Source organism: Acanthopagrus latus, chromosome 9, assembly GCF_904848185.1.
Source record: "Acanthopagrus latus isolate v.2019 chromosome 9, fAcaLat1.1, whole genome shotgun sequence".
Classification (NCBI taxonomy): domain Eukaryota; kingdom Metazoa; phylum Chordata; class Actinopteri; order Spariformes; family Sparidae; genus Acanthopagrus; species Acanthopagrus latus.
Window position 1 is genome coordinate 16,351,330 of NC_051047.1, and position 22,948 is coordinate 16,374,277.

General features: G+C 39.4%; 1 protein-coding gene across 1 annotated transcript in view; it reads right to left on the minus strand.

Annotated features, from left to right (window-relative positions):
• Positions 1-20,377, minus strand: part of tanc1b (tetratricopeptide repeat, ankyrin repeat and coiled-coil containing 1b) — a 114,534-nt gene extending 94,157 nt beyond the window's left edge. The window contains exons 1-2 of the mRNA XM_037109662.1: positions 20,165-20,377; positions 5,787-5,880 (exon numbers count right to left, since the gene is read on the minus strand). Of these exons, the coding sequence (XP_036965557.1) occupies positions 5,787-5,847 (61 nt within the window). The 5' untranslated portion in view covers positions 5,848-5,880; positions 20,165-20,377. The remainder of the gene's footprint in view (positions 1-5,786; positions 5,881-20,164) is intronic.
• Between the last annotated feature and the right edge of the window lie 2,571 nt (positions 20,378-22,948).

The following is a 22,948-nucleotide window of genomic DNA, read 5'->3' on the forward strand; positions in this document are numbered from 1 at the left end:
TAACTGAACCACAATGAAAAGTTACTCACCAGCAGGAGCTACTGCTTAAGATATATTACCAGATTTATTAACACCTCAGTGACATGCTCAACAATAACTGAGTATTATAAGCTTTACAAAGGAAGTATTTATTGCAGTGCTGTTAAGGCCACCCCCTGAAGGAAATTCAGCTGTAGCATTAACCTATGAACTCTATTATCACTGTGGTGCTTCAAATTTCAGGAACCATCAGAAACCTACAAACAAAACAAAATCTTGCTTCGTAACCAATTTGCTGTTGTGTGACCCCTGGCAACAAATCACCGTTTCATGTCAAAACACCCGAGGAACTCACAGAAAGTGCAGAGACAGCATGTACCAGTCCCCGCCACAGCTGAGGCAACAGAGTGCTTAATGGCCTCCTCTCTCTTACACACACAAAACACACATTAGTTTGTGTTTGTGAACATCCTCTTCATCATTCATTATCTTCCTTAAGTCTAAATGAGGTCTGCCTGAATCAGGCATTGCCACTTTAAAAATGACTTTGCAGATTTAAACATTTCTGCATGGTAGCAAACCTGTAACACATTACATTCTTAAAGGTGTTTATGATTGGAGTACCCTAAACCCTGCTGTTGTAGACCTTGATGTGTATTAAAGTGGCCACATGCTCAGTCTTCAGCTGTGAGCTATGCTGCATTTGAAAGAAACACTGAGAAGCAAACTTTTCAGGGGGACTCTGGTGCAGATGTGCTCAAAAATGCCTTGCATTCTCATATTTCAATTACTAAACCAATGACTGGACAATGTGAAAATTATAGATGATGTCAATGATATCAGCTTGCCATACCATGACAACTATTATCCCAGTAGATAAACTCCAGAGAAATTAAAAATTAAAGCAGGGCAGTCGGGTTGGCCTCCCTTTTCTGTGCTGGCAACTCAGCAACAGGACTGCTGCCTCCCGTCCAGCCAGGTGCGTGAGTTGCCTCTTGTCTCCAAACTACCAAACAAATTTGGAAAAGCCCTGCCAACTGTTGATGTCTTTGTGTCTACATTACATGGCTTGTGTGTGTTCTTGTGTGTTGGGGGTTGGAGGAAAAAAACAGCTGAGACAGTTATCATCCTCAAAGAGTGCACAGCAATGCAAGCTACTGTGATTAACACTGCGTCACCCACAAAAGAGAGACAACTGTCTAGCAGCTGCCTCAAGCTCATTGAGTGGTAAGCCCAAGTTGGAGGCACTTCAGAGGTATTACCCAACACACACACACACACACACAGCAACACTCATCAATTTAAGAGTAGTCAAACATTGTATATCTCTGATTTACATCTTGAACAGTTACTGATAGAAAATGCTCTCAGGACAGTAAGAAGCAGTTTACTTGAGTCGGTAAAGGGAGGCTGTAAAGTGAGTCAGTCAGCAGACCACTTTCCCCAAAGAGAGAATTAAGTCTTGGTGGAAACATGCAGACTTGTCCTCACGTGTTTCAAGTCCACCAAAGGCTTAGCTTCACTTCACTTGCACCAGTAAAACTAAGAAAACACAGACAAAAACATGGGATGCACCAATTGACTGGCCGGTAATCTGCACCGTAGACTGTCACTAAAATGTGTTCTTGACTGCCCTGTCTGCATGTGCTTTCATGCTGGACTTCACATAAAAAAACTGAGTAAGACTGAAAATCGTCAGCTATTTTTTACAGTGTTTGATCATTTTCAAAAAGTGTGTCCAAGAAATTTTTTTTTTGACCCAGAGCAGAATTTCTGCCTTTTACAAGGGTTGGACACCACCTTGGTACGTGCTGCAGAGTATAGATTCATGGTAAATGAACTGTTCCAAGTTTTTGGTACATGCAAGCTCATCTGGGTTGGATAGAGAGAAAGAGAGTGGGTCTACCTCAACACTTGCTGAAAATGTTTGTGATGACAAATACAAAGCTTGCCAGGACAACATGTCTAACCAGAGGAAACACCTGGTAAAACATAAAGGCACGTTCCCTGCAGCACCTCGGTTTTCAGTATTTTCCACACATGCAGTTTAAGTGGGCTGCCCAAGAATATTAACAGCCAAGTAAGTATGACAACCCATTTAAGGCTTGTTTTATTTTTGTAATCCATCCACAAGAACGATGCCATCCACAATCGATTAACTAGGTTACAATCAGCCATCGCTCTTCCTGTCACATCTACTTTCAAAAACAACTGAAACAACTCTATCAGATTCAAACACACAATTTGTTTTGCACTTTACTACAAACCAGACACTGCTGTGAATTAATGGGAAGTCATAGGTGCAACACGCAGTAAAATCTGAGGGGGCTGCATCCTCAAAGAGAACACCAATTAAAACACTGTTTGAATCTTTACAATATAATCATCTTCTCGTGCCTTGGACTCCCAAGTCCATTAACTCCAGAGGGGCCTACTTGCTACGTAACCCTTCTCAGAAAATGTTGACTTCAAAGGCAGTAACCCACAGCAAACTAGCATCCCACTTCCGGATTGGCAGACCATTAAAAAAAGAGTACTTAAAAGGGATTAAACAGGCCAATTCCAAACAGATTCCTAACAGACTGAGTCTTGAAGAGGCAAGCGAGTAGGAGGAGAAGGAAGGATCTAGGAGGAGCACATGATGGAAAGACTAAATTAGCAAACTGTGTGTTTTTGTGGTCTTGGCATTGGGGAGATCCCAAAGGAGAACTAATGACTGTAGTGGTATCTGGCATAGGGGCCAAGTTTCCTTGAGCGCTTTAAAGTTGCCTCCAGTCCATAGCCACCATGTCATGAGCAACATATGCTGAGCTATCTTGCAATTATGCCATTATCAAGGTCTTTCCTCCCTCTGATTTCCATTATATGCTGCAGGACAGATTTCACATGAAATGTGTCCCTCTGAAGGAAGGAAATTCTGTTCAGGACAATGAAACAATGGTGTTAACCAATAAATATGATTTTCATTCATCTGCACAAACAAAATCAGCCAAAAACAAAAGTATTAGCCTTCTCAAACAAGCTTGTAAGACAAAGATACATAACAATACCAGCCGTTGGGTATAGAACAGTGAGACACAGCCGAAGAGACGAAGCTGACAAAAATCTCTAATATAACACTGCTGCGTGAAACCAAACCAAACAAAAAAGAAAAGATAGGAAGTCTTATAATAAAGTAGATGACTCAAGAGCACTAGACATTCAATTTCAAGACAACCTTCGGTCCCCAAACCAACTTGGGGAAAAAATTAAATCTTTATTCAAGCCTCGCAGAAGGTGCAGTGAATATTTTATGTGCAATATGGTACTATCTTGTCCCAGGGACCATTAACTATACTACAGTGTACCCAATTTTGATTAACATGGCTTTCCCCAGCAGGGCTTCTGTGTCACACATGTCATTTTAGATCCCAGGAAGGACCTCAATTTACAAACAAATTTTTCTCTTCAAGGACAACAGACAAGTAAACATGCCATGGTGCGCCACTTTCTTTGTAATCACGTACTGAAACGTATTTGATTTCTGGCTAAGAATTATGACCTACTGCAGCTGCTTATGTGGATGTAAGACTCACCCACGTCTTAATCAGGATAATTCAAGGTATAACTCGTATTTATTACAGGCTATTACAAATGATTTGTTGGCAATCTCACGAGAAATTAGGACTGCCCTTCAAAAAACTCTCGCAGAAACAACAGTGGGACAAAATGACCACTGCTAGCTGTTGTATCTCTGTGACCTCTCATCTGTCTTAAGAGCCCTAAACAACAGACAGCAGAGGCCAGATTTTATTGTCCCAGCAGGAGAAAGGGAGACAGAGCTACTTCGGCTTGATGAATGGGGTCCAACTGGGAGAGTAAAGGCTGGGATAAAGGGGTTATCCCGCCATAAAACTCTGCTTCTCCCAGCATTCACATACACAGAAACTCTACTCTTGAAGTGTATACATGTGTGGGTGTGTGTTGTCTGGATAACAGGGAAGCTGTGTTATCAGACAGATTCATACATACCGGACAGTTTGTGAGAACTTGATATAAAAAAATATTGTACTGGATAGCAGTGGATGATGTGTAAAGCAAGTCTGACTCTTTTCCCTTTAATTTCAGCCCGACTGTTGAGTGAATTGATCATGTCAGACAAAGAGCAGAACTATGAGACGTGTATCTGCTGTATACCGTTGAACCACACGACCTGTTAAAACCAGTCCTGAGGTGGTAAATCAAGTCCAGACTGGTAGATGCTGTGTAAGCATCATAGGATCATAGGAGGGGTCCACTGTATGAACAAGAGACTACTGAACAATGTATTTCTGAGTGTGACTCATGTTAAGTCATGTTGGAAAATACTACAGATCTACAAAGGCAAAGAAAACATCTGTTATGACACAATGGAAGGGTTGTCTCCAAAGTCACAGTTAAATCAAAGAAAGATAGAGGGGGACAGACATACCATGTCTAGAAATATTTATTAAGACACAGATTGTGTCTGAAGTGACATACTCAATCAGTATATACTGTACACACTACTACATGTACCAGCAAGTATTTTATTCATAACAGTGGTTTATGTTTAATTTAAAAGTGTAAGGACAATAAAGATAAAATAATTATCAAGATCAAATATGGACAGGCTGGTGAGCTAAACGTGTGGCTGACACTAAAAAGCACCAAGAGACAGAGGAGGTTCATCTTTGGCTATTTACCTTGTCTTATAAGTTTACCTAAAGCAGCTCTTACCCTTCAAAATGGGGGGGCAGAATAAATCTGATACAGTAGACTACAGAAATCTGTGTGACGATGGCTCAGGAGGGATCTATAAGCCGAAAAGCAAAGCAGTTAGCAGACTGGCGAGCTACCCACCCCATCAGGCACTTGTGGACCTACTCAACTCCAAAAAACCTTGGCATATTTTCAATTTTTGATCCACACTACATACTCAATTTCACATTATGAGTTCAAATAGTAAGTTATAACATTCTGATTATGAACATAGCCACACTGGGCCAGTACTCGGCTGAATCTCCAATTGCATACAGTGTGTGAGCCTGCACAGTACAATACACTCCACACCATCCCTACATAGACTGTACAGTTCCTTCACATTACAGCAGGAGCCTTACTTTGAACCCAACTGTGGCGTAAAGCTCAATTAAAATGGACGATAACTTCTTCACACATGCACCGTGCAAAATGTTTGCGTTAAGCCCCTGTAAGTTATGTGACAGTGCTTACAATCAAGTATAAACAAAGCACCAGATGGATTTCTTTTTTTACTGTTAATCTACACAACCTGCATGCATGTGAGTCCACTGGCTTCAGCTTCATAGGAATGTTTATTTGTTTGGTTTTGAGTTACGAACTGGCTTGACCTGTGATATTTTAATTTGTTCTTTGTGTGCAAACATCTCCTCCAGCTCATGTTTACATATATGTCAATCACTTAGAAACCCACATTGCTCTTCAAAGAAAGTGTTTACAAACGGCAGTGGTAAGGCCAAATTATCGGCCGTATGCTCTACTGTATATTCAGGAAACTGCTGCAAAGGAAGGCTTAGGTGACAGTTTGTTTGCAAAGTGCACACTTTAGATTTTAGCATGGCTTTTGTGCTTTCATCTTAACTTTCTCTTTAGTTTACTTTAGCTTTATTTAACACATGTCAGCCTTGGCTTTCAGAATCTTCACTCATGACACAAAGTTTCTATCGTCAGAAATTAATGTACACCGAACACCGAAACAGATGTGTCTAAGCCTTTGGGGTATGAGGTATTTGTTTGCCTCCTGTTTTTCCTCCTGATCTTCCACATACCTGAATCCTTCTTGCTCCCCTTGCCTCCATCTCTGTTCTTCTTCAGCACTGCCTTGAACATGGCAAGATTCTTGGAATCCTCTCTGTCGGGTCCCTGAGGGAAAAGTAAACCAAAAAATTTCAGTCACTCCCAACGATGACAAGAGAACAGAAATGCATCTACTCTTGCTCATGCAAATCCATGAAAATGATCCAGCAACAGAAAAAAGGTCTGTCTGGTCCCACTTTCTTTCATGGGACAGAACAGAACTCACCTGCAAACTAGTCAAATACCTACATATGGTAGGTATTTTCAGCTCAGAACCAATCAAACAATACAAAATGTGTCCTCGGAAAACGGCAAAACACTGTACATCCGCATTTCATTCTGCTTAGCTGGCACCCGCCTGGGAGTTTTCCCACAGAACTCCCAATCCTGCAGGTCATCAGTGGAGGGGCACATGGAAAGAATGCTCTAATATTTAAACAGAAAAGGACAAGTTCTGCTATCTTGTTATGCAGGAAAACACTCTGCTGAATGCCCTGAATTCCACATGTAATTGATGCTATGTGGCTGAACTTGGGTGTTTGCAACCGCTCTCCATGCTTGTTCCCAAGCTAGTGTGCATTTTGAATCCTTGGAGTTAAGCGATATATCATGAACTCAAGGTCCAGTCTGGAGATGCCTGGATGTGCTTGTTTACTTTGGAATTATCTCTAGTTGAACAATGGTTAAAACCTACTTAACTAAACACAGCAGCAGCTATAACAGTTAATTGTGTGGGATTTTTGGTTTCTAACCTTCAAAACAAATTTTAGGCTGCTGAGGGTACCCTGCTATATTAATAGCAGCAGAGCAATCCTTCCGATGAAGAGAAGAGAATGGTTTCAACCAAATATGGTATGCTTTCTGCAAACAAAACATACAGTCCTATTTCACTGAGCTCTCAACCTCAGAACCCCAGGCTTTAAATATCTAGGTCCTTACTTTGAGAGAGACTATTGATCTGCCCATTTTCATCCTTGACAGTGTCAGATGAAACACTCTGAGGTTGAGCCTCTACTGAATCAGTTATGGAAGGTGGAGGTGTAGGGTATGAGCCTCTGCATCTCAAAATGAACTTAACCTGGGGTTATTCTCTGTCAAACAACTGTATCTGTGATTCATTTAAGTACCCAGGGAAGAAAACAAGAAATCCCATCAACTTTCACAACTCTATTACAATTTTCAGCGCATACCCTCTGGAACTCATCCCCTTTTAAAGTTATTTTAAAGTTTTAAACATTCATTCCTCGAACATCCACCATGAGAAACTTGACAACTCTAGAAACTCTAAACTTGGCAAAAAAACACATCAACAAATACTCAAACGTAGGCATTCACATCATCAGATAAACAAGGTCTGGTGTCCTCAGTGTAACCACGACCATGGCTTCTTTTAGCAGCCATTTGTTAGTCAAATAAAAGCCATCCAAATATTAAGCACCTTGCCTGAACTTGGCATGAAAGGCTTGCATAACAAAGACAATGCTGAAGTGTCTGCTCAGTTGATTTAGGTAGAATGATCATCCACAGTAAATTGCTGGCCAAAGTCAACCCAGACCACGGCAGACAATTGGGAATTTGTCATCTCATATCTTATGCAATTTGCCTTCACTGTTACCTTGCGACACTCAACACAGTCACCTAAAGGCTACCCAGCATGTGTGCACTGCTCAGGACCCATCCTTTTCTGTGTCTGCTATAGTTCAAAGCCATTTCCTCTAGCCCTTGTTCTTGCCAAGACCACAACATTTCTCACTGACTGATCCTCTTCCAATCCAACACTGTCTATCTATCAAATGAGTTCTGTGGAAGGTGTCTCACAATCATCCCTTTACTTTTTAACATTTCTTTCCCTCTGGCATAAAGTAAGTCCACTACATGTACAGGGAAAATATAAGTCATTGTTATATCATTGGAACACCAGGTTAAGACGACCAAAAGCAAATAGTTGCCTATACACCAAACTAAATCAAACCTATCTTGTTCTCAGAATGCTTTCAGAAAATGACAGTACACCACCACAACTCTGATGTGGTCGTTTAATGACACTCACAAGTCACAGTGAGGTGAGATATGACTTCAAATTCCTCAAATCAAATACAAACACTATTATACTAACTACAACTAATACAACCAGTAAATCTAGTATCAATCTGAAAATACTAATAAACAACTAATACTAAATCAATTTAATGCTTCTAATATTTAACTCTATATATGTTGATAAAAGAATATGTTGACAACAACCAATCAAATGACAGTAGTGAGGTCAGGGAAGGATACAGAGTACTGAGAAGATCTTTTTTTTCTTTTTTTTTAATCAAATCTAAGCATCTAATCTGTTTTAAACCTATTTTGATGAATAATGATATAATAACAGGGAGATTAGATGGCAGGATTAAGTACAGAACATCACTTCTGGAGCTGGATTCAGTCTAATGCTCGAGAATGCACAGGTGTCTAACGGTCCCTGTGTACTCATGCCCATGACATCAAAGAACATGACATCAAATAACACCAGGTGTGAAGAGGAAACAGTAAGAAAGATCGAAACACTGTCTCTGTTAGTTTCTAAACCTTAAAGTGTAGTTCAGTATAGTATAGTACATGAGCCTGACTGCTGGCAGCTGTGTGGGAGCTGGCTGCTCATCCCTACAGTAACAACAAACATTACCCAGGTTGGCCAAGAGGAAATGAGAAACGCCCTCCTGAAACTCCAAAAGCCAACGTGACAAATTCCTTCCACCCCCCTTCCCACATCACAGCCACCGGACAGACACACACAGTCAGTATGCACTGTGAAACACCACCTCTTCAGCCATCATCGACATCACCTGAGGTATGCCTCTGTTCTCAAGAGTGTTTTGGCCCCTGTGAGATGCAGTGCCACAAACTATAACGGAGCGGACATAGAGACATCTATGACACTTGGTGTAAAAGGTAAGAATCAAGATTATGGTATTGTGCTGACAAGGGGCTGGGCCAAAAACAACAAGAACAAAACTATAATAAATTAATTTCCCTTTGGTGAAACACACAGGCCTACATCTGTCATTACTATCTTGTTATTGCACTACAGCATTTATTAGAATATAATAATAATACTAAAATCATAACAATATTCCATTAATTTTGAAACAGACAGATTTTAACTTAAATCCCAATAACCATTTAAGCCAATTTTTAATGAAAACATTAAAACTTCAAAAATGCACCAGGTTAGAGAGCTCCTTGTGCAATTTACATTAGGTCTCTCATAAATTCTTTCATTTCCAATCCTAACTGGCATTGTAACTGAAATATCCCTAACTAACAATATTGAATCGAATCAAATCAAGAGCTCAGTAATCTCAATCGATCAATCAATGGCAATACAAAGCTGTACTATGGACTCCAAGGATGTCAGTGAGAGAAGCAATAACATAGAATTGACCTGAAAATTTGGAAGACACACAAATTTATTTTCTAACTCTTTGCACATAATACTAACCATAAAATATAAGAAGTGTTCACAGGTATAAGTGGGATTTTTCAGATGTTGTTTTTCTAAACAGACAGAGGCAGACCAGCTCTGTGCAAATGTTTGGAAATCTCTCAACTCCCAGGTCTCCTGACCTACCAACTAACTAACTACCAACACTGTGGACTATGTAGCTTTGTCTCTCGAAAAACCATAGTGGGCACTGCGGCATTTCCAAAATCAAAGGGCTTTACAGGTATGGAACTTATTTTCAGCTATTTCTTGTCATATTAGCTAGAATGCTGGCATCTGCTTTGGATGTGACATATTCAGTCAAATGCTTCTAACATTTTGGAACACTGATTTTAGCTTCACCATTAAATGACAATTTACATGAGAGTCAGTTACATCTACTTAAACGTCCATAAATCCTGAACCAAATGTAACATAATGCATTCATGCCCTGCAGTGACAGGCTATTTTGTTCTGTGTATCTTCACGGAGTCTTCTGTATTCATGAATACATTATTTGAAACGGCATGAGGACAATACTGACGTTGCCTTAGCCTCAAGGCTGTTTTTACTGGAGGTAGATGTGAGGATCCTACAGCAGCAAAGGCACCACAATCAACTTCAAATGCAGCTATGCTTAAGCTGTAGTAGGGAGATAACTGTGCCCTTTATAAGACAGTTTCCTCAGAGAAAAGAGGAATGGACTGCATGGTATGCAGCAGGATGGGCATCTAGACTGCTCAAGCCCTCATAGTCTCATCCATCCCAGTGCTCTTAAGCTGTGTTTGGATACTAGCCTCAAAGCGTGGCCCCTTCAGAGGGGCCTCTCAATATTAAAACAGAGCAGGGAAAGTCTCACAGTGGCTTACAAGTCTTTGTGAACACACACTGGCTGAATGGACTAAATAAACTCTCAATATTCGTATTCACCAAAGAGCAGGCAGAAGCCACAGCGAAACAGAGGAGTATTGTGCTCGTGGTACTGCCCCTTCGTTTATGTCAAGACACCAACTGCCTTGTCATCGTAAGTCCTAAACAGTATTCAAACTGCCCAAAGCAACTGAAGGAATATACCAAAGACTCAATCAGTGTATTTTGGCAATAATACAAAGCACAAAAAATAATTTCCACCAGGCATATGTCAGCTGTATGACCTTCACATACGGGCTGTCCGTTACCTCAGAACAGCTCATAGCAACAATAAAATGGACATGGCTATGGTACAATAGAAGAGGTTTCTTTTCAGAAAGGAGAAATTGGAAACCGAGGTGCTTAAGGGGATCCTCAGGTTATCAACATGTATGTTTTTCCAGGTCATCCCTGACTTGATGGAGTTCAAACCCATACAGGCTGTGCGGAAGAAAAGATCCTCACCTGTACAATGGTGCTGTGACATGTGGTTAATGGGGCCATACCGCTATACCACAGTCACCTGAGAAGACAGCTATATATAGAACGGAAACAGGATTGTTTGACCCAATTGCCTCTGGCGGGGAAGCATTTCACAAACACTGGCGGTTGGTGAGTTAGAACTGGCTTTGTCCTCTGTTAGGTGGTCACAGTAGAAAGCACTCTCAAGCTCAGATCAACTTCACCGCTCTTCCAGGATTGCTGCCATTTTCCACCCTACACCTTCATGTCTTGCCTGTCAAAACGCCCTGCCAGCTCTCTTCATCAGCCTGTTATACATGAATGATCACTCTCAGATTTCCACACCTGACCTTTGTCAAAGCGACACGGAAATTCTCACCATGGGCTGACCTTCAACTTGCTTTATTAAACACGGTCTTGGAGTGATCAGATATTTTAAAATCCTTCTGTGAACATAATTATCTATTCTTTTGTTGTCCACTTGCTGAGAGCAGGAAACAGGCCCGGCCTGGACGGTGAGTTCAAGTGGTCCATAAACAATGGGAAGTTAGCTAAAACCCTTGAAGGAGGAAGTGTGGGGAGTGGGCATGGAGGATAGCACAGTCTCAGTGTCGGCCATTGTAAACAAAGATTGTTACTCACACTAACATGAGTGGAAGGGAAATAACAAAAGAATCAACGTTTTTATGTAAATAGTCTACAGGTTCGACAAAAGTGTTTCCTGCACAGACCTCCACCTTAGAACCTACGAGAAGCAGGCCTTGATCTTATAATGAGCCAAAAAGGGAAATGTCTTGGAACACTAATAACTAACCTTGAAGAGTAATGACAATGTTTAACTTGTTAATATAATACTACATCTAGTTTGTATCATTTGACAAGCCAGCAACCCAGCGAACGCTTCATAGTTAATGGACTTGCATTTCTATAGCCAGTCTACAGAGTACTCAAAGTAAAACAGGTATCTTTGTTGTACATTTCAATAAAACATTTATACGTTTCGTTGCAAAATGAATAAATGACAATTTCAACTGAGACATGCGGTCAAAAAATTGATCTTACTAGTGTAAAAATAAAGTAACAAATACACTACTACAAATGTGTAGGAGATCTAATTGAATGCCATCAACATCAACATTTTGTGCTCATTGGAATAATATAGATTTAATAGAACTGCAACTACTGGTTGGTTAATCAATTAGTCAATCAAAAGAAAATCAATCACTATTATTTTGATATTTTGATAGGTAGATAGATTTTGTTGGTCCAGTTTCTAAAATGTAAGGATTTGCTTCTTTTCTTTGACATTTATGACAGTCAATGCAGAGCCTTTTGTTTTTGGACTACCAGGTTGGGAAAAAAGCAATCTGAAGACATCCCTTTGGTGTCTGGGAAACTGTGGCAAGAATTTTCACAATTGTGTGACATTTGATAGACTTGATTAATCATTTAATCTGCTAATAAATCAGCAGTTTTATCAATTCTGAAAATAATCAATAGATGTAGCCCTAGAATTTAATGCTGTATCTTAGATATCAAATAAAAGCAGTCAGTTGAGTATGTAACACCCGTTTCATTCTTTCAGGAAATCCCTGAATGCCAATTATCAGCATTTGTAAGCAATAGAGGACTTTTTTAAGTAATGTGAGACAGATAACAGGGCTTCATGGAGGCCAAATAATTGGAGCCAAACAGTCAAAAAATCTCAAAAACACATGCCACAAATTACCTGCCTCAACAAAGAGGAACCCCTGGCACATACTAATTTAGTATGTAAACCAGCTGGTGCTCTCTGGTTGCCGTTTGTATGAAAAGCGGTCTGAATGAATGATGCACGCAGGTTGTAGCAGCCTTAATGCTTGTGCTTGGCTATTTCACTGCATTCAGCAATGCGAGACCCAGAGCCACCATGCCCTTCAAAAAGTAGTGTTTTCCCTCAGTTATTTGTCTCAAGACAGAGTCATGATGAACACTAAGCTTCGAGTTCCACCCAACAGATTCTCATGAAAATCCTGTGAAAAAAAGTACGACCTTAGGAGGAGAACCTTTTTGAGAGACAGGATAACCCTGAAACCAAACCTTGAACAGGGTTCCTGCTGTTGAAATGCAGGCAATGTTCCTAAAAAGCTTCTGCAATGGAAAAAAGTGATAAGATTTCAAGAAAAGTGGTGGTTTTAATGGTTTCTTCTGCAAGAGCTTGTAAGATTACAGATCGTGGGAAGGTAATACTATCATCAGTAGCATTATGTACTTTGTAAAAGTAACATGATCGTTTAGCTAGAAAAGTTCAGGTAAGTATACATCAAAACTCAATGATGAGAACAGGCTGGTATTCACTTTCAGACCTCTATAATTATTGACTTCTATGATATTGTCCCATCACAGACACGGACAGATTCAAAGCTCTAGCCTGGGGTCAAACCCAGCTAGTTTCTTAATAAGGAGGACTAGCCACTTGGCTCAGCGTGAAATTAAAAAGGATAACAAGTCTGATCTACTCATTAGACTGCCATGGGAAAGGCACTGTCATTTTGGAAAGAGTGATTCGCCCTCTGAGGCCACTTGTCCTTGATTGTTTCTAATATGACTGATGAACAAATACAGACACAGACCTAGAGTACATGCTGGCTCAGCAGTGACGAATGACAAAACCTGTGTCTTTTTATATCCCAGGAGTGTTGCTCCAGAAGTGTCAGGGCATGTTTTAGAGGGCAATCACTGCTCTGAATTACACCCCAGGCGCTGGAAACCGAAAAGTCCTGAAACTGAGATCAAGGAAGGAATACGACAAGACATATCCTCTCTGAATAAGTATCACACTCCCTGCTACACAGATTCAATCAGAACTCAGCAAACCATAAGCTTACATATAACCTACATGAATTTAGCATGACATATCTGAGTCAAACATGGATTTATGGTTGAGATAACGTGCGGTTTCTCCACTCTGAGCTTCTCCTTTTCTCTCAAATCTGTTCGACGTCTTTCCACAACAATTACACACTCTTCAAACTTACATCACACCATCAACCACGCCTCTCCCATCATCATCATTAGCTAGCAACAGATTTAACTGCACGCTGAGTAACAACAATCATCTCATCAGTTACAGTCATTATATCCAGCTATCACTGCTGATTAAACGTTATCACTTTGCTATTGCAATCAAGTGTTAATGAACATCTGGAGTAAAAAATAAATAAAAGCTGAACCATTGTTGCTTATGCTCAGCTTGACATTTGCCTCCCAGGGAGTCCAGTATTTGATTAAGGGTAAAACATTAACAAGGGCTGTTTAAAGTCTACAGGAAGTTCCTGCAAACACTGCCAGAGATTCTCCTCATGTTGAGGTTTGTCGGTCAGAGGGTCACATATAAATGAATCATCATCCTATAAACACAAAGGAGATTAGTATGGAATTAAAGGAGTGAGGATGGCAAGTGAGCCAGGATTTCAGTCAATGCACATTCAACAGGGAGAAAAAGGAGAACAACCAGCCTTGCTAATAAATGTTAATGCCTCATATGGGTACAGTTGTCGCATGGGACACGAGGCCTCTATTTAATCTTTTATTTGCACTGACTTTTAATGACTAAGCTATAGTCTCGACAGAGACAAATTGACACATATGACAAACTAACAAATAAAGATGAGATTGGTTTCACCAAATTCATTGTTATGACAGGAACACATTGATTTAGGTCCAGCAGTGGTACAGACCGGCTGCAAGCTATGCACCGTGAAATCATAAAGCTTGTGCTTGAAGGCTTTGCTCAAGGAAGGAAACACACAAAACACAAGTTCTATGATGTTATAATGGGGCTCACAGTCTAATTTCCAGCATGAACAGTTAAATTAATTACTGACAATAATAGTATTATAAATACTAATACATTAAGCATGGAGACAAAAATCAATTCATTTCAACATTTCCTGGGAGAGAGATCAGAAATAGCGAGTCTAAATAACAGCAAAATGCATTAAAGACTCTAATCTACACCTGAATGAAATGAGTGCCATCTAATGGGTAAATGTCTCAAAATATCTAGTTTCGTTCGTTCTGTTCAGGCCAGTGATGTGGTGGGAGGATGTAGCATAATGCGTACAAATTTGACCAGCACAGATCTGATAATGATACCGGTCCCTAACCGGACAATCATTGCATCCCTAGTGTTAAATGATAGGATATCACCATTTGGTAACACTGAAAGTATCAAAGCTATAAATTAGATCAAATCTATTATTAATGACTTGTTCTGTACCATCAATGTGTGCTGAAATGTTTTGTGTGGCTTGGACGTTATTTCTTCTTTGTACCATGCTATCAAATCAGGTATAGAGTATACTGTTTTTTACATTGGTATTGTATCAACCTTGCTGCTTCTCAAATATGAGCCTCACATACTTTCCATACAAATGCATCTGTCTGGGTAAGTGCTTTCCCATTCACACAGTAACTGAAGACCTTACACTTTCCTTTACTCAGTCAATTGATTAAAAGTCTGTGAGCATCCAGCGCTTAGCGTGGACATTTTCACTTGGCCTTAAGATTCTTCTCCACCTACGGTTGGTGTTGAATTCCATTTTGTTGAATCTGAATAATCAGAATCTGTACAGTAGATATAACACAGAATCTGTATCAAATCTGCTTGTCAAATCTATTCAGGCACCTTGTTGGTCTGTGTTGCCTGTGAACGACAGAGGTCTTTTTAGTAGCTGCTAGAGCTGCACTAGCTGTCAAAGCCAAAATAATCCTGACACGGTGGAATGAAACGAAGAGAAATTCAACCTTTCATTTTGCCAATGTCAACAAAATGAATAATGAAATGAATCTTCTGTGAACACCTTGTCACAAATTCTACTTTTCAAACTTTTGGTATTTTGGAGCTGCTCTGGATGGCCTCTCTCTCTCTCTCTCTCTCTCGCCTTCAAAAAAGCTTGACAAAAATGTAAATCAGTAACAGCTGTTACTAAGAAGCATTTCCAAACACACGTGCTCTAGCAAGCAAGCATGAGCGCACATATGCATGCATGCATAGACCTTGAAAACACACACACAGACACATTTGCTCACCTGTACTTTGAACGTGTGGTACAGAAAATACTGTCGTTTTGTGACAATAACTTTATCAATGATCACTAGTGTGTAATTTGGCAAAATGCCTGATTCTTAGACACTTGCCAACGTCACTGAAATATATGTAATATGGCTGTTGATGTGAACAGAAAATGTGGCAATTAACAGTTAAGGCAGACATCTCAATACATTAATTGTCATAAGCATTTATTAAAGTTAAGCCAATGACACAATGCCACTTCAAAAACAATTCCTTTGCCTGATTGGTAAATAGTTAGGTATTTAAAAATTTAGTAGCTTAAATAAGATGTCCGTGACATGACTCTGAAAGAGTTAGAGTTAATACCACACTTTGTCAGTGTGAGCCATGTCAGGTTTTTATGATCACCTCAGCTATCTCATTGCAGGAGATTGTAGGGGGACCAAAGCATGGAATGAAGCACAAAACAGTTCTGCTTTGTTGAACTTGCAGGAGCTCAGGTAGAAACTGCTTCTGCTGTTGGACTATCATTTCACAACATGCCCTAAAACAAACTCAATGATCCTGACATGTAATAATGCCTTGGCCATGAACCCACCTGTAATACACATTATGGAGAACCCTTATATAACAGCTGCAACAATTCGATGATTTAACAATCAGGCAATTGTTGATGTCCAACTAATCTGAATAATCCTTTCATTCATTTTTCAAGGAAAAATGTCATTTGCTGGTTCTAGCTTCTTAAATGTTAAGATATGCAGCTTTAATTTGTCATTAATGATAGTAAAACAACAGTCTTTGGGTTTTGGATTGATGGTTGGATAAAAGAAGAATTTTGAAGAGGTCTGTGAACAGCATTTTTGACATTTTATAAACTTAAATGATTCATTTTGAACTGACGATAATAACTGATGATAATAAATTGTTGGTTGTTGTCCTAGACAGCACAGGAGATTTCTGCCCGGAGAGTTTCCATGATAACCAGACAGACGATATTAGCTTTCAAATTCAAACTGAAATCCCTCTATTGTCAACAAGCTTGCTAGCTGACAGCAACCTGGTGCGTCATTGCCTTAAGACAACCAAAGTTTTTACTGATAGCTTTCATACTAGATAAACAAATGCGAACAGGAAAACACACCAGAGTTCATTTGAAATTACTGTACATGTTGGCTTTGAGAGTGCCCAAAAGGTGTTAGCGGGCATGAAATTGGGTCTTACATTTGTGGTTTGTGGTATCAAGCATCCTGAAAGTCCACACCACAACATTCAAGATTCATTCTCTAACAATTGTGGTTAAACAATATGCTGGCAGTAGTCCTGAACCCAACAAAATCCCTAAAAATCTTCCTTTCCTATTGGAACCATGTGCTTCTGCAAAGGGTTGCCTCTTTCAAAATTATCATCATCAACAACTAACATGATTCAGTAAGCTGTCTAGTCAGGTCACTGGCTCCAGTAACTTTCCCTCCAGTCCTCAGCCATAACAATGCAACTCTGATGCCAGCATCTGTTAGCGGCCAACTGGCTGGGGACCATGGGAACCAGGCTCTGTAGAGGCTGGGAGGCAGACTCTTGTGGCACTTTGAATAAGATGAGCGCTCTGTAGTGCAAACACCTCATAACCTTGAAGTTGGTAGACAACTGGAGCAGCTCTAGCCTTGGCATAGAGGCATGCAAATCTTCTGTAATGGCTCCATAATCGGCGTAAAATTGACTGAAATTATATTGGAAAGTTAATACAGACTATCACCAGGATAACTTGCGGCCAGCATGACTGTCAGCAGCAAAGCCTGTTTCACCTGTTGAGCTGAAAATGGAGAGTCAACACTGTCTATACATTGGAAATGCCCTTGAAGCTAGATTGAGACAAGTAAATTGACACAGGAAATGTTGTGGCAGGTTTCTGCCAAGAGGTTATGAGGTTATGAAGACTTGCTCTGAGAACACCTTGAATCGATGACTTCATGTGCTCACAGTGATCAAAGCTGCTTCCTGACATTTACAAGATATTTCTCAGTCAGAGAAAACACAGCTTTGATTTTCAAAGCACCTGGCTGACTTACAAGGGGATTCCTCTATTGCAAATCTGCTGAAAACAGCACAAGTCATACAGCTAGCCAGCGGTCAAACTTCAATGACTCAATCTATGTGGGCAGGCAAGATTACAGTCCTTTAGCTTTAAGCCGACTGCTATATCTGGGCTGGGTTCTGGTTTGAAAACCACTGCATCCAATCACAAAATACAGACTAACATTAGCATCAAACAAGACCACACAGTTAAAAGAAAAGTAATGAACATTTTTGTCAAACATCTGCATCCTGGCGAGCAGGATGTTACTCAACAATAAGTATTACCTATCTTCAAACGTTCTCGGATGTCTGCTCATCTCCAGAAAAGTAAACACAAGCAGTAACGAGCAATTTAAGGCATTCTGTAGCGACATGTTGAAAGACTGCAACTAATAACTGTATCATTATCAATTAAACTATTCCATCTTGTGAAGGGCTCATTGTCTCCCTCAAAAACAATCCAAGGCATACTGAGGATTTGTGCAAGTTTAAAGGCCTTTGTTTTGCATGGTATTTAACTACTTTTAACAAAGCATTTCTCAATCAATCATTTAATCCTCAGTCAAAATTTGTCACAATTTCCCAGAGAAAGCTTGTTCTCTTCAACCAGCAGTCTGTAACACAAAATTATTACCTCTACAGTCATACAAAACAGAGAAAATTGGATCAGCTCTCACATTTGAAAAGCTACAATCAGAGTATTTTGCGTGTTTTTCCTGATAATAATGACAATATATGACTAAAGTTAAACTGATATGCCTTGGGTTTTTGGACTGTTCGTCAGACAAAACAAGCAATTTGAAGACGCCACCATCAATTTGTCCATAAAATAGTCCAACGTTCTCACAAAGTCTGAGAACAAGGCATGTTTTGTCCCATGACCAATCTAAAACCCGAATAAATTACCTTTACAACCATATAAAACCAAAAAATTGGCTAAATCCTCACAGCGGATGAGCTGCAACCAGTGCATTTTGCTTGATAAACTTAAGGATAATAATAATAATGACAATGTATGACTAAAGCTATTGTTGTAAACTGAATATCTTAGGGGTTTTTCTCATTGTTGGTTAGACAAAAAACACAATCCTCAGATGTCATCTTTGGCTCTAGCACCAACATTTCTATTAAACTACTCAAAGCAACTTTCAATTTTTTCTAGATACCCCTTGAATGTGTCATATCTCTACATTATATTTAAATAAATACATGTTTTAATCAATAAAACGTGACTAAAGTTATTTTTGTAAACTGAATATCTTGGGTTTCTGGACTGGTGGTCGAAACAAAACAAGCATGTTCAACTTATTTTCTAGATACCAGTTGAAAGTATCTTATCTCGAGTTTCTTTTAGATAAGGAAATGTCAATCAAACATTTCGTCCATTAAATAGTATAGTGCCTCCCAATTTTCCCAGAGCCAGCTTGTTTTGACTTGCCAAAAGTCTGATAACCAAACATAATGACTTAAACTGGGAAAATTAGCTGAATTCTCATATCTGAGAAGATACAACCAGAATAACATTATTCATAGTCCATTTTGTGCCAGTTAAAGCAATCAAAACTTGCTTTAAATGACAGGTAGGAGAAATACAAATAAAAATGTTTGACTAAATGTATAATTGTATACTGAATATCTTAAGCACATTTGGCTCTGGCATATTCAACCTTTTCTGACATTTTCAACAAACAGTGATTCAAAGAATCATTAACAGATTAATCAGCAATAAAACATGGAAGTGTGCAGCTGTATTTAAAGGAAAACACAGTTTAAATTCCCCAACTAAGTTACTCCACGATATCAATCCTTAATCTGCAGCAGTTTGTTGCCAGTGTGACATAGTACTTGTAATCGATTAATCGCCTAATAGATACAGCTCCAAACTCTTCAATGATTTACCACAGTGCCAAAAACACGTTGCTGGGGTTTCAACACCAGTACAAAATGGATGTAAAATAAAACTGAAACAGCACAGGGGTCATTTTTTTTCTGGATTATCAGTGTCCCGTTAGCTCCGGTTCACACCGACCACACAGAGAAACGTTACCTGTCCGACAAGTTTGATGTAGCTTCGGCTAACATTAAGCTAACTTCAGTAACGGTCACACAGAAAGTAAGTCAAACACCGAGTCTAAAACTTCACCTCGAGAAAGTTAGAAGATAAATCTCAGTGCTGCTGTCATTACCGGTGTTTTTTTGTTTTTTTTTCCTGACGGCTGACTCAATGGGCATGTCCCGACATTCCTCCCAACAAGCTGCCGATAGAAAAACCTCCAAAACGGTCTGGAGCAACTTTTTTTTTTTTCCCTTTCCCCCCTGAACCTCCAGGTCAACTTCACCGACACAGGACAACTTGTGAGTGTTTCTTAAAGTCTTACCTGATAAATGTCATGAATGTGGAAGTGGCCAAATTAAAAAGTTTTCCCCCCTCGAGTCTTCTTCTTTCCAGCGTTATCTCCCACACGAACTCGCTCGCTCCCCACTTGCTCCGCCACCAAGGTAGGTAGGTCGGCTACACGGGACTCAGGCTGGGCTCCTCCTCCTCCTCCTCCAGCCTGCATGAGGTCATCTGTGGAGGGAGGCACATCAACAGAGGGCAGGCAACCAAGACAAATACCCCCCTCCTTCCTCCTCCTCCTCCTCCTTCCTCTTCTTTTTCCTCATTTCTCTGTGCATGCCTCATGGACGTGACAGGATGCTTGAGATGCAAGAGAATTAGGACAACTGTAAATGTTTGTTTTTGTTTTTTTTTGTTTTGGGTTTTTTTTTATTGCAGTTTGAGGAGGGAAATCAGGGGTCTGAAATACTGAAGTCCTCTCCAAAAGAAAGTCTTCAAGATATATATGTAATCCTAGTATATTTATTTATATGTGTATAAGTAATGTTCAGTAAGGTTTTTTTTTGTCAGTGATGGAATTTAATTAGTAGTGTACATGCAATCTGCAGAGTCAGGAGCCCTGATTGAATGTAACTAAGTACAGCACATTTACTCAAGTACTGCCCCTCCAAGAGTTGATTTTTGAGGTAGGCTGCTTATATTTTACTCAAGTACATACATTTTCTGCTCCCTCGTGCTTCAACTCCACTACTAAAGTACCCCAAAACCGATACTTGTGTAAAAGTAAAAATATCATGTAATAATGATGCTTTGGTAAAAGTGAAAGTCACTTTGTACAAATTGCCTAGTACTTGGATAAAAGTATGTAATATTAAATGCATTTAAGTGGTGGTGAAAGTAAATTCTTCATATGTTTACATCTATATTCCTGTTGCTCACTACGGGTTGACTTATTATTGGTCTGGTCGATTATTTGATCCGATGTTTAGCTTTTCAAATGATCGGAATTAGTGTTTTTTTAAACCTGATTGCAGATGAAATGAATTTATTTGGAAATGCATTAACTGATATGCAAAAAAGGATTTGGTATTGACTGTACCTACGTATTTTTATTTTCTGGCAATAAACACACTTAAGTATCAAAAGTACAAATATAAGTCAATTTTACAGTCTATGTTAACATGCTCTGTGCGTATATATTGTATACTGTGAAAATGGCTCTGATGCAGGATGTGATTTTCAAAGTAAAAAGTAATTAAGGTTATCAAAGATGTAAAAAGTACTGTATTTTCCTCCAAAATGTAGTGGAGGTGAAAGTAAAGAAGCAGGAAATGGAGAGCCAGGCTGATAATCAGCTGACCCAGTAAACAGTATATACATTCATATGAATATACATACGAAGTACATTTTATATCAGGAACTTAAATCTTTACTTCTGCTCAAGAATGACTCCTGGGCAATATTTTACAAGCCTGATTTCTTCCAGTTTTATTTAAATGGAGCAGCTCTTTGAGTGAACTTCCTGCCAATAATCTCAACACATCTATCTAACCAAAATAACTGCCTCAAGGCCTTTTTCTCTGTTTTCCTTGTAAAAGCTACCAGGTGGCAGAGTTTGATTGCGATGTCCGTGAAACACCCTCGGAGATTATCAGGAAATAGCAAATTATAAAATAAAAAGTGTGCGATGCTGATAAAAAACAAGCCAGAAGTTCAGGATAAGCGTTTTAGCTGGAGCTCGTGCTGATTATATTGTTGCAGGTAAAGCCTTTACCGTCATTTCCCAAGTGAAGTGTCTACATTCTGTTTCAAAGGTATGTGACTATGGCTGAGAATCACTGACTTCTTTATTAATTTAACTTCTATATTCACTTGTGTGGTCTGACGGTCATTAAATCTGAATATAAGCGCTGGAATCAGTCTTGAAACGCTGAGGTTCGCCATCTTTTCAGTTGGCGCCACAGTAAGCATTTGCCTCTTGTTTGTTGTAATATGAAACTTGTGTAATCCACATTTAGGGCTGCATTGACACAAGCATTGTGCTTGTAGCCTGTTTCCATTTTGTGCAACTTTAATGCACCGGAAGGCTTCGTGCCAGAGTTTAGAAGGAAAAGGATTAGCTGATTAATCAACAGACATTAATCAACGACAATGTTGACGATTAGCATAATCGTTGAAGTTACCTCTAAAATGTCCAGATTTGCTGTTTTTCTGTTATTGTGTCCTTGTGAAGTAAATATCTTTCCAACTTTAGGACAATACAAAAAACATTTGTTGTTATTGTCTTGGTCTGTCATTTGAAGCTCTACACGACCCATCGTCCTGTAGAGCTGCATCATGTTTTATGAGCTTCTTTACACACACACACACACACATATATATATATATATATATATATATCTGTCTTTAGTCATTTGCTACTCTGCAGATTAAAATTTTTCCGCACCAGATATAAAGAAGCTCATAAAACACGATGCATCACTACACTAAATCATCAGAGGTCATATAAAGAAACATGGCACCACCTGGACCAGCGGCAACATTAAAACGCCCCTTTGCATTAAAGATTTATCAGGCACTTTTACTATTAATACATCTTTTGTACCCAGTGCACTTCATATTTATATTCTCCACTTTTCCTACCTCTGCCTGACTAACACACACTTTGACTGGCTTTGAAAATGATGCTCACTTCTTGTGGCCTGCTGATGCCCACATGTAAGATTATCAGCTGTAACACAATCACATATCTTTGTAGATAAACAGTGACTTCCTCTCTGTCGATGTGCATTAGAAGAAGTCAGGGGTGAAACACAAGTCAGGG